Here is a 12,427-nt window from a genome sequence, read left to right on the forward strand (position 1 = left end):
GTCACCTAATGTCATCTTCGCTAGATCCCTATCAATATCCTAACCCACCCGGGCTAGTTTACACTGCCATCAACCCCATAAGCTATTGCTCCTTTGCCCCCACTTTTGTAAGGGATGACAGAATTGCCATCCCACCACATCGGGCATCTCCCACTACCAATTTTGCACATCAAATTTCAACAAATCAAAAATTTGCCAATCACTGCCCATCATCTGCCAATCATTACTGCCAATCCTTTGCCAATCATCAAATTTTGTTTTTCTCTAATTTTGGGGCCAAAACACTAACCTCATCACCCGTCTACTCACTACTGCCTCTCGGTGCGCCAATTCCCGTCCAAAGCCCGGCTTCGTAAAGCCGAGCAATGAATGCGGGTTGTTCCGTGCCAGCGGCTGGATGCGTCCGGCATTCGGTGCAGGGACGGGGGCTTACCCGTGCCGAGATCCCACGCACCATCTCGGCACGGAGCCATCCAATGTCCCGCTCTCGACCTGCCGGCACGTCTCACCAAAAAGTGGTCGCCATGACGACCCTTTCTATCGGGCTGCCAGCTCCGCCCAGTGGAGCACGGACGCGGCCGTTCAAAGCGAGGCCCGGCACGCACCGAGGGCCCGATTCGGCTAAAAGTCGACCTAACCGCTGCTCTGTTTAACGTCGATGCTTCACCTGCATGCTTACACCCCGCAGCCCGTTCCTTGCTCACCCATCCAGCCGTTCCCATGCTCCTCGTACCTTTCCTTACACACCCAGGTACACCCATTCCACTCACAGCCTTGGTCACACACCTGACCACCGAACACTTTGGCACACATTCGTTGGTCGCACACCTCACCAACACACCTCTTCGCGCCCCCTCCTCGGTCACCTCCTCTGTGACAATCACAGGTGTGCTCTCATTCGCACACCCAACCACGTGCCTCACCACCAACTCCAGCGTGCATTCCCACTCACGCTCTACCATTCCAGGTGTGCATCCTTCCATCCCAGGTGTACATCCTCGCTCACCTGTCACAACCAACTCACGCTCCTTGTCACTCTTACTACTCTCACCACCACTCTTGACAACGCACTCACCCTTACTCTTGACAGCGCACTCTTTCCTCATGCACCCGTCCGTTACACACCTCTCTCGCGCACACCCCTGCGCACACTCTCCCGTCACACCCTCTGTAACACTCACCACAGGTGTGCATTCTTCCTTGCCTTTGACAGCGCACTCTTTCCCCATGCACCCGTCCGTCACACACCTTTCTCGCGCACACTCTTGCGCACACTCTCCCATCACACCCTCTGTAACACTTACCACACCGCGCTTCCATGTGCTCCCTCGCACACGCGCTACGACCGACTCACTCTCGCCAGCACCCTCACTCCTTGGCACGCACTTTTTCCTCACACACCCCAGAGTCGGACTTTCTCGCACACCTCCTTTTTCGCACACCAGACCTGTCGCACACTTCACCCACGGCCTCTCACGAACACCCGGGTCCATCTCGACCCCCAAGCTTCTTAAATCCCCTGGCGCATCATACGCACGACCATATTGGTCACCACTTACACCGGGTCCTCTTCCTCTTCGCTTCTCCTCCATCACCTGCGAATCCCTCATCCGGTTAATGAGCACATCATCACGATCCAAACACAGACTTTGGACCAATTCTTTTATCTCCTCTTTTATCTCTTTCTTATCCTCTCTCCGTCGCTTCTTAATTTCGCTCACCCCTTCTTCCACTTCTTCTAATTTCTGCTTCACCTCCTTTATTCCCCGGTACGTCTCCTCAAGCTCGTCCTCTAAGGCTACCTTGACCGTTTCCATGTGCGTCCTCACCTGCCGGTCCTTCGTCTCCATTACCTCTATCACCTCGTCCAACCTCGTTGTCAGTCCCTCACGTACCATCTGACATTCCCTCTTCGTCGCTATCAAGTCATCTTTTAGTTCTTTCTGTGTCGCCTTTAACCCTCCTAATACCGCAGTGTTCCTTTGAACCTGCTCCGTTAGTCCTTTTTGTCCCTCCGTCAGCTGTTCCACCTCCTGCGTCAGGTCCTCTATGCCCCCTTGTAACTTTACAGTCCCCTTTCTCACCTCCTTCTCCATGTGCTCCTTACAGTGCCTCACCTCCTCGCGCACTCCTCCGACCTCCTCACTCACACCTCTTCTGATCTCCTCTCCCATCACTTGCATCTCCTGCCCAGATGCCACCCTCATCTGCTCCATTTCCTCCCTGTGAGCATCCAGTTTGGTTTCTACCCCCATTCTGACCCCCTCTATCTGCTGCCCCATTTGTTTAACTTCCCTTTCCGCTTGGTCCCTCATGTCCCTCAATTTGCCTTCCATACTATTTTCTAACCCCTCTAACCCCTTTTGCATCCCTTCCATTTGATTCTCCTGAGCGGCCATTCTGTTTTCTACCCCCATTAACCCATTTCTCACCTCTTTTATCCCGTTGTCTAACCCCTCAAAATTATTGTCTAACTTCCCAAATTTCTTGTCTAACTCCTCAAAATTATTGTCTAACTTCCCAAATTTCTTGTCTAATCCCTTAAAATTATTGTCTAACCCCCCACCGGTACCCCTCGCTTCGTCCCTCATTACCCCCATTTGGTTTCCCATTACCCCCAATTGGTTTCCCATTACCCCCATTTGGCCCTCCAATCGCTCACTCTGAGCATCCATCCGGTTCCCCATTACCCCCATCATTCTGCTTTCCATTTCTTCGCTATTCTTGTCCATAAGGGCCTTCATTTGTAGAAAAAAAAGGTTCAAATCCACCAGGGGCGCTGCCACGGTCGCGGGCGCGGTCGCCGTGACCAGCGAGGCGCCATTTTGTGCGTCTGCTACCCTCGCTGCTTCGCTCTCCTCACGTCCCTCAATTTGGTCCTGGACCGACCCTGCCTCACTCTCCTCTACCGGAACCCAGCCGACTTGGTCTGCCATAGCGCGACTTTCAAAATTCGGGTTTTTATTTTCGTAAAACAAAATCAAATTTCGCCGTTATAATTTCGAGCGCGGGAAACGCGCTCCGGATCGAATTCTACTTCCCAACACCAAAATGTTACCCTAATGGTACAATTGGTGTTCCAAAATTTGGGCCTAATAAATTTAGTCCCAGGTCCGAATTCCACTCCTCGACACCAATTGTTACGGACACGACTTTGATGTTATGGTGGGCCGAGCGGAATGGCCGCCGTGTTCGCACAAGTTACCCGATTATACTCGAACGTTGACTAAGTCGCGCTATGCTAAATCAATTGAGGAAAGGACACAGCGGCTGGGTTAAAATGACACGACACCAGGGGTACGGTTCTCAAGACCTCCGGAGGAGGTTATAATATTGCGGAAGGTTAGATTACAAAGACAAGAGAGACAGCATAGAAAGGTGGGCACTTAAACACGGTCTTATCTTAGCCCCGACAGACGACAGATAAACGGGACAAGACTGACTCACACGGGGATTGATGGCAAGGAAGGCGGGTAGTCGATGGCTCAAGGTGCACTCTTGGCTCAGGGGCAGAATCGACCCGGTCCGGTCCAGAGATGCGGGAGGTCTCTCAGCGCTCGGAGGTCGCGACTTGTCTTTCCAAGCTGGGGGCGCATCTCACCTCACGTCCGGTAAGTGGCTGCGCATATCCGGCGGGGAGTGACACGCCCTCGGCTCGTTAGCTCCGCCCCAGATGGAATCGGCCCGCCGCTTCTCACTGGCTGCGGGGGGTTACCGGGCTCCGCCCCTGACGAGGAGCTGACAGCCAGCCCCTTCGAGTAAACCCCGTGGAGCGCATGGGCAATGGCAGCTAACCAAGCCGGAGTGAGGACGCACACTCCCCGCGCCGCGGCCGCGCCGCCCCCCGCTGTGGTTGTAGTTGTTGTTGTAGTTGTTGTTGTTGTTGTTGTTGTTTCATGGGGAAGATGGGAGGAGGTATGGGGAGGTCCTAAACTCACTACTGGTGCCATACAATCACATTCTGGTGCAACGAAGAGTCAGAATTAATGGAAACGAGTCCTTAACTGACATAGACTAAGAATAACTAGCAAGAGGTCCGAAAGTTGTCTACGTGAGATGCGGTGGACCTGGGCACGACATTTAATGGGGGAAGAAGGGGAAGGTCGGTTCTACAGCGTGTTGTTTACAGACAATGGGACTAGGGAATGGGGGATTGGGGATAGTTGGGGAGTATTGGGGAAATAGGGGAATATTTACAAGCGGATATGGAGGCCAAATCCCATATCCGCAACAATATATATATATATATATATATATATATATATATATAAAATTAATTATATATATATATATATATATATATATATATATATATATATATATATATATAATGTGAATCCATGGTAATATATATATATATATATCCTAGTATCCACCTCCCCTCACATCCGGAATCTTGGCATCATCTTTGACCAAACCCTCTCCTTCGACAAATACACTAAACAGATCACAAAGACAGCCTTCTTTCACCTGAAAAACATCGCCCGTCTCAGTCCATCCCTCTCCTCCACAGCTGCAGAAACCCTCATCCACGCCTTCATCACCTCCCGTCTGGACTACTGCAACAGCCTCCTCTTTGGTTCACCCTCAATAATCATCAATAAACTCCAATACATTCAGAACTCCGCTGCCCGTCTACTCACCCATTCCTGGACCCGTGACCACATCACCCCCGTCCTTTACAAGCTTCACTGGCTCCCCATCTCCCAGAGAATCCAGTACAAAATCCTCCTCTTGACTTACAAAGCCCTCCATAACCTGGCCCCATCCTACCTGGCTGACCTCCTCTCCAGACACACTCCCACCCGCAACCTCCGCTCTGCTGGTACCAACCTCCTGAACCCCCCCATCCGGACCAAATTCAGATCCTGGGGGGACAGGGCCTTCTCCGTCGCTGCTCCCACCCTCTGGAACTCACTACCTCACACCATCAGAGACTCCTCACTCACCACATTCAAAACATCACTCAAGACCCACCTGTTCAACACTGCATTCAACATTTAACCCACATCATCTCCCGGTGTGTACCCCGGTTTAGAATAGGTACACCGTATCCCTGCGCATCGTAAGAGGTGACTAAGGGTTGGCGTCAGGAAGGGCATCCGGCCATAAAAACATTGCCTCAAACAGGGAACCATGATTGTCATGGGCCCCGCAAGGCTAACCCCCGCTCTAGCGGGGAAAATGGCCTTTAAAACGATCATTCATATTCATCTAACCCCTGATTATCTCCTCTCCTTCTCCCTCCTTTGTGCTTTGAATATTTCCCTATTGATTCTTCTTTTTTGCAATTGTTTTTATGTTTTGCTGTGCTTTATGTTTTGCACTCTGTCAAAGCGTCTTTGGGCTTCCTGAAAAGCGCTATCTATCTATAATTCCAGTAATCTCTGTGTGTATGTTTGTATGTTTGTATGTTTGTATGTCTGTGACCGCTGTTTCTCGACAACCACGGGTCCGATATACTTTAAACTTGCCAGGTATATTGCTGGGGACCCGAGGATGTGCCTTTTCAAGGTTTCATATTAATCGGACAAGTAGTTACCGAGCTATGTCCAAAAAACGATTCAACCAATCAGAGAGCAGCGAGCTATCACGTGTGCCGAACGTGGCGAACAGACTCTGCCTCGGACGGCACATTTGAGAGCGTATTCATTTATTTCACGTTGGAAAACTATGTTGCCGTTAAACTATGTTTTAAAACTAATTAAAACTACTATCTATAATTCCACGGGTCCGATAAAAAACACCGTACTCGCAAGCCGTTCGCTTTGGACCAAACCATTTCATGTAAATAGAGGGGGGGGGGATTGTCACCGTACTCGCAAGCCGTTCGCTTTGGACCAAACCATTTCATGTAAATAGAGGGGGGGGATATAATTTTAGATATATATATAGTACGGGCATGCCCTAGTATAAAATAAATGCATTATATATATATATATATATGTATATGTATATATATATATATATGTACACACACACACACACACACACACACACACACACACACACACACACACACACACACACACACACACACACACACACTTGTCAGGAGTTGGCATTTGGACTTGAAAGGATGGAATGAGGCCAAAAACTCTGTGTTGGCATCCATGGTAAGTAGGAATTTTGTCCTTAATTGCCTGACCAAATGCAAAGAGAAAATAGATGTCACAAAAATGGCATTGCTCGTAGCCAAAATGGTCTTGGAAATTACATCACTTCCCCCAAGCTCAGCAGCTGTCTGGCTGGTCAAATCTGGTGTTGTCTCATGTATTTGTCTGCATGTGTGTGCCTCATTTGTCTTGCTGGTCTTGAATGACTGGACTTGCAGGTCTTCCATTAGACCATGTATAAAATAAGTTGCTCTCTTTTTCATTTTGGAAGAACAACCAAACAGTTTTGCAATTGCAATTACATTTGTCATTTTGTCAAGAAACGTAAATGCAAATGGCTCGTCTCACTTTAGTTGAAAGTTGAAACAAATTGCTGAAAGTTCTTCTGTCTTGTAACTTGATCCACAATTTGGCATAAAACAACTTTCTCTATTTTGTTCTCCAAGGCTTGTATTTGAAATGCAAAAGTGGTGGAATATTTCCTCCTCCCTTCCCCCCAATCCTTTTAATATTTTTCAGGCAAATCCATTCCCATTACTTTTCCCTCTTTTAATCCAACTTTTTTAATCCATTCCCAGAACAACAGCTCTTTTAATCCTCCCACATTGCATCCAAACTTCCGTCCTCATCCTTTTTCTCATATATCCACTTTCTTTTTCCTTTAATTTACTCAAATGTCCTTTTATCATGTGACCCTGCTTCCTTTACGAATGTGATATGTAAATGACCCATAAAAGCACTTTTTACAAAGAGCTTTAAACACCAAAGGGGGAGGGGGGGAAGAGTCCAGTGTAGCCTGACCTTTCCTTGGTGCATTCTCCTGGCAGAGCAGTAGCAAGAAGGCAACAGAGAGCAAACTGTGGCAGGAAGAGTGTGAGCGAGCGTTGGCTCAACAAAGGCTTGGTGAACAGCAGCATAGAGCCGATGCCGAGCTTGGCAAACGACAGGCTGCCCAATCAGAAGGCAAGAAACTATAGCAAAGCCTCCCTTTATTTTTCCCAATTGTTGTACTTGTTTCCTTGGTGTTGCAGAGGCATTGTTAATATTGCAAAGGCACAAAAGCTTGCCAGCTTTAGTTTGAGTATTTTTTTTAAATTTAATGTGCTGCCTATTTTTTACAGTGAAACGCCTTAATGAGCAGCTGGAAGAACTAAAGGTGGAAAATAGAATGGTGGCATCTTACAGCCAAAGGATATCACACTTGGAAAAGCAGGTCCTTAAACCAGAAACGTTTCCATGTCTGTTTAAAGGAAATGAACAACAGCACATTGACGACATGTATTTATATAAATTGTTTGTTTGATTATTTATTTGCAGTGCCATTATTAAAATGCAATGTTTACTTAGTTTTTCTGGCTGGCATTGTAAGAGTCACAGGATAGTCACTGTACAAATGTACAATCTAATGAGAGAAACATCATATTGAATAGGAAGAATGTATATCTACTTGGGGGCCATGTACATATTTTGCACTTAAACACGTTCTTGTTTTCCAGCTTGAGGATGTTTCTGCACGACTGAAAGCTGAACAGGAGGTGGTGACTCGTGCCCGCAAGGCACAAGCAGAGGGATCTAAGGCTTTTGAGCAGGAGAAGCAGCAACTGCTGCAAAAGAGCAACTGCATGGAAGGAGATAGACTCAAGCTCGAGAAGGAAATCCTCAACATCCAGGCAGCTCTTGAGCTGGAAAGACAGGATCACAGCCGTACCTCGGACCTCATGGGAGATCTCAAAGGTATTCTGATTATCCTTACTGAGAACTAGCTTTGCATTTTTTTTTTCTTTCTCACACACATTTTTTTTTTCTCACATACATTTTTCTCAAATATATTTATTACTGGAATCTGATAATAAAAGATCACATCTAAATAAATGAATTATATGTAGAATAAGAAATACGTTTAATTCTTGACAAATTCTTGCCAAAATCAAGACTCTCTGCTCAACCTTTGTTGTAAATCAGAGATACAACATTGTCCCAAGAGTAGGTTTAATCGTAATCGTTCTCAAACAGCATCTAGAGAGAAACCAATAATCATTGTATTAATATTACTTCAGGTGAATACAGGTGCATACAGGTGGTATCTCGATAAGCGGGCAGATAGTGTACATTGCAGAATCGTTACCATTCTACAGAAGCCCAGAGGTGCTCTAGAGTTACATAGCGATGATGGATGAAGAACTCCTTTCTGCGCTGAAAGGCAGTCTCTTTTATAGGAGCCGCGGTGGTGTCGCGTAGTGGCAATGAGGAGAATAACATCAGTGTCGTAACTTGGATGACGATTTCATCACATTCTCCCCACGTTTAAAACTTGACTAGCTGGTAATGAACAGTAGGCACATATTGATAAACAGCAGAGGGATACATAGGAATGCAAAGAATCAAAATACATCGGAAAGGCTGTTACTGCCAGTCAAAACGCCCAGGGTGTCATCAATCCCAATTGCAGGGTTACTGCAATTCAACCGCGCTTTCATAGTCTGGTTAGCAATCTTTTCCCAGATATAGATGTATCGAGAAAGGAAATCCCAAACAAGAAGATATCGAACAAAGCAAGCAGTGTACATCCCGTGGGTCCCAGGGAGAAGACGAAGAGCCCGTGGGTCGCAGTAGTCTTACAGTGGGGTAGTCGGCACAGTAGCTAGGTTGGATAATTTGTACCTTGTCGAAGAGCAAATCGTCATTCGTCACACGGCGCATTTACAGTAAGCCTCCACGTCGGCCTTTACCTGTACTAAGCTCCCAAGGGTTCATGTTAGATCCATGTTGGGTCCATGTTGTCATGGAATAATAGCGAGGACAGGAGTACACATCGAGGGAGAGAGAGAGAATCGATGAGAGCCATTCGGAGCCAATAGGTCGGAGCCATTAGCTAAAGTCTCCCCGGCCATCTGTCGCGAACTAAGTCAAAGTATTTATGTTTGCAGCCCCTCACGACCAGGCCTCACCCGGCACAGACGCCGTACGTCCCCACGCACGTTAAAGTCAATCATCAAAGAAATCTTACTCGCTCTCCGCGATTCATACTCCTCCGAGGCCTCCGTTCATCTCGAAAATGCAGACGGGCATATCACGTCCCGTCCTGCAGTACAGCTCTCTGTGGATCGGTAATTACCTCGGACGGACACACACGGCATGCGATGTCACGTGTAACCTGACCTAAATTGTCCTTCCGGGACCTTAATTAGAGTTAAAGCTCGGCGGAACGAAGGAGATCGGTTGGATCGCTCCACGTACTGACGCTATGGAGTTCCGCAATGTTCTGGATGGATTTGCCATCCATCCATCCATCCCTTCAATGCTGGGCATTGAATGGCTCAGATCTAGTTGGATCGCTCCACGCACTGATGCCATGGAGTTCCGCAATGTCCTGGATGGATTTGCCATCCATCCATTCAATGCTGGGCATTGCATGGCTCAGATCTAGCTGGATCGCTCCACGCACTCACGCCATGGAGTTCCGCAATGTCCTGGATGGATTTGCCATCCATGGATTTGCCCTATCGACAAACCCGAGAGAATGCTCTCATCCACCCCCTCATTCTCATCCACCCCTTCATCCACCCCGCCTCCGAGATTGCAGCTGCGCGCTGTGTACCGAAGTCGAGCGACCTTCACAGTCTGGGTCAGAGGGAAAGGGAAACAGGCAGCAGCCGGGCGAGGCGTCTCGCAGTCTCGATCCCGGCGCGAATGTCGTGGAAACGAGCCAAGAGCTCTGTCCTGGAAACAACAAGCCAAGAGTCAAGGACGAACAGGCGGGATGGCGCCTCCGTGTCTAGCTCAGGAGACAAGGGAGTCGGGCGCTACGCTCAATGTTATCATCTCATGGGTCACCGTGTACCCCAAATGCCCCATGGTCCTAGCGAATAACGGCATGAGTCCCCGTTGAGTGCTAGACGCCCCGAAGGCACTATGGTCCTAGCGAACAACGGCATGAGTCCCCGTTGAGGGCTAGACGGCGCGGGCGCGCGACCTCTAGGAAGCGCCGCAGATAATTTTATGACACGCACGTATGTGCTGGGGCGGTCAGGTTGAGTATTTCCGCCAACCGTGGAGTTACCAAGGCACATGGAAACTCGGGTAAACGAACCCCGATGACGAGAGCGCTTGAAGCACACAATTACGGTAATGACGCCTTAGGGCAAACACCTGATTTGTTGGTGACGTCATCAGTTGGTTCGGGCGCGGGCGGGCGGGTTTGACGGCGGGTCCTCGGGTTCCCCGAGCTGAGTTCCAGCTGAGCGGTATCCCCGCACGGAGCAAAGTGGCGCACCGAAACTATAGACTCGCGTCCATTTGGCACCAGCACTCAAGCGGGCTCGAGATTGGGGTACCGAATATGAACCTGGTCGACCAGTGGATTGTATGTCCCAGGGCGCACTGCGTTCGAGGGAAAACAGAAAGTCGAACTCGGCCTGTCGAACTCGGCCTGTCGAACCAGCGCGGCACGCCGAGTCGAGTGGGCAAGTACGCTGGGCAGCGATAAATTGCACGTCCTGAAGTAGCGTCTCGTTTGATAGCTATCGGGCCGTGTTTGTCAGGCGTTAGATGCGGGGAATAGCGTCAACAGTGCGGTAGCCATTCCCACTATCACCCGAGCAAAGAGGATGGTGGGCAAGACCGTTAGGCGGTCTTCCGACTACATCGTGCTATGGTGTATCATCATCGAGCTTGATACGACATTCCCCTGTCGTGCCCGAGTGCCGTGAAAGTCTATGAAGATCCCGCTCGATGTCCTCAGAAACTGCCGTCAGACGAGGCTCGCTGCCTGTCCGTTAATCGGGACAGAGATTACGGCGCCGACAAGCCGGGCATCCGTGCAGTGGCGAGTCCTCGAGTAGTGCCAGACGAGCCTCAAGCGTTGAGGCGATTCCGGGCAGCGGAGTTCGCCGGCCTCGCTGAGTAGCCACGCGTAGGTGGGATTCCGACAAGCAGCAATCGGGGCCGCCGGCCTCGCAGAGTAGGGCCCGCAATGGGAAATGCGCGCGATTCGCGTGTAGAAGGGGTTCCATCCAGCGATGGGTGCAGCGCGCGCGATTCGCGCATAGAAGGGGTTCTATCCAGCGATGGGTGCAGCGCACACGATTCGTGCGTAGAAGGGGTTCCATCCAGCGATGGGAGCAGTGCGCGCGATTCGCGCATAGAAGGGGTTCCATCCAGCGGTGGTCGGATATGCCGGCGGAGTGAGGCACGTTAGACAGGCGCGTCGTGAGCACACGCGTAGAAGGGGTTCCATCCAGCGGTGGTCGGATATGCCGGCGGAGTGAGGCACGTTAGACAGGCACGTCGTGAGCACACGCGTAGAAGGGGTTCCATCCAGCGGTGGTCGGATATGCCGGCGGAGTGAGGCATGTTAGACAGGCGCGTCGTGAGCACACGCGTAGAAAATCACATCTCGTGCCCGGCACGCAAATCCAAGATGACTCCGATTCTCGCATAAGCAGCCGCTGGCGTTTCCCGTAACCGAGGCAGTCACAGCCAGACTCGTACCTTCGGCTCCGAGCATGTCCGTTGTCCCGACGGGGTTTCAGCTGTAGGACGTTTCCCAGTAGCATCGTTCTCCAGGCGTCTTGCTGGAGTTCGGCACACCTGCTCTGGCATTCGGACCTCGGGAGAGCAGTTCGTGCTCAGACGGCGTAGTTCCGGAACGAAATGCTTGCGAGGTTCCAATGCATCCGGTCTCTTCGTGGCAGGCTGGCAGCGAGAGTAGTTGGCGCTCCGTGGCTAGAGCTGGCTCGACGGGTCCTCCGCTGGTCATTCTTCTTCGAGGTGGGCAGTCGCAGGAGCGTGGGCATCGGGGCGTCTAGCACTCAACGGGGACTCATGCCGTTATTCGCTAGGACCATGGGGCATTTGGGTTACACGGTGACCCATGAGATGATAACATTGAGCGTAGCGCCCGACTCCCTTGTCTCCTGAGCTAGACACGGAGGCGCCATCCCGCCTGTTCGCCCTTGACTATTGGCTTGTTGTTTCCAGGACAGAGCTCTTGGCTCGTTTCCACGACATTCGCGCTGGGATCGAGACTGCGAGACGCCTCGCCCGGCTGCTGCCTGTTTCCCTTTCCCTCTGACCCAGACTGTGAAGGTCGCTCGACTTCGGTACACAGTGCGCAGCTGCAATCTCGGAGGAGGGGTGGATGAGAATGAGGGGGTGGATGAGAACATCCAGCGAGAGTAGTTCGACTGGCAGTGAGAGTAGTTGGCGCTCCGTGGCTAGAGCTGGCTCGACGGGTCCTCCGCTGGTCATTCTTCTCCGAGGTGGGCAGTCGCAGGAGCGTGGGCATCATCTCGATTCCGAGCGATGTCAGG

General features: G+C 50.4%; 1 protein-coding gene across 2 annotated transcripts in view; it reads left to right on the forward strand.

Moving 5' to 3' along the window:
- Positions 1-12,427, forward strand: part of LOC137436918 (rho-associated protein kinase 2) — a 141,809-nt gene that overhangs the window by 60,840 nt on the left and 68,542 nt on the right. For both annotated transcript variants that reach the window (XM_068131147.2, XM_068131148.2), the window contains exons 16-18: positions 6,944-7,079; positions 7,238-7,329; positions 7,613-7,850. In XM_068131147.2, the coding sequence (XP_067987248.2) occupies positions 6,944-7,079; positions 7,238-7,329; positions 7,613-7,850 (466 nt within the window). The remainder of the gene's footprint in view (positions 1-6,943; positions 7,080-7,237; positions 7,330-7,612; positions 7,851-12,427) is intronic.

The sequence above is a fragment of the Myxine glutinosa genome, chromosome 11 (genome assembly GCF_964187855.1).
Source record: "Myxine glutinosa chromosome 11, kmMyxGlut1.1, whole genome shotgun sequence".
Taxonomy (NCBI): domain Eukaryota; kingdom Metazoa; phylum Chordata; class Myxini; order Myxiniformes; family Myxinidae; genus Myxine; species Myxine glutinosa.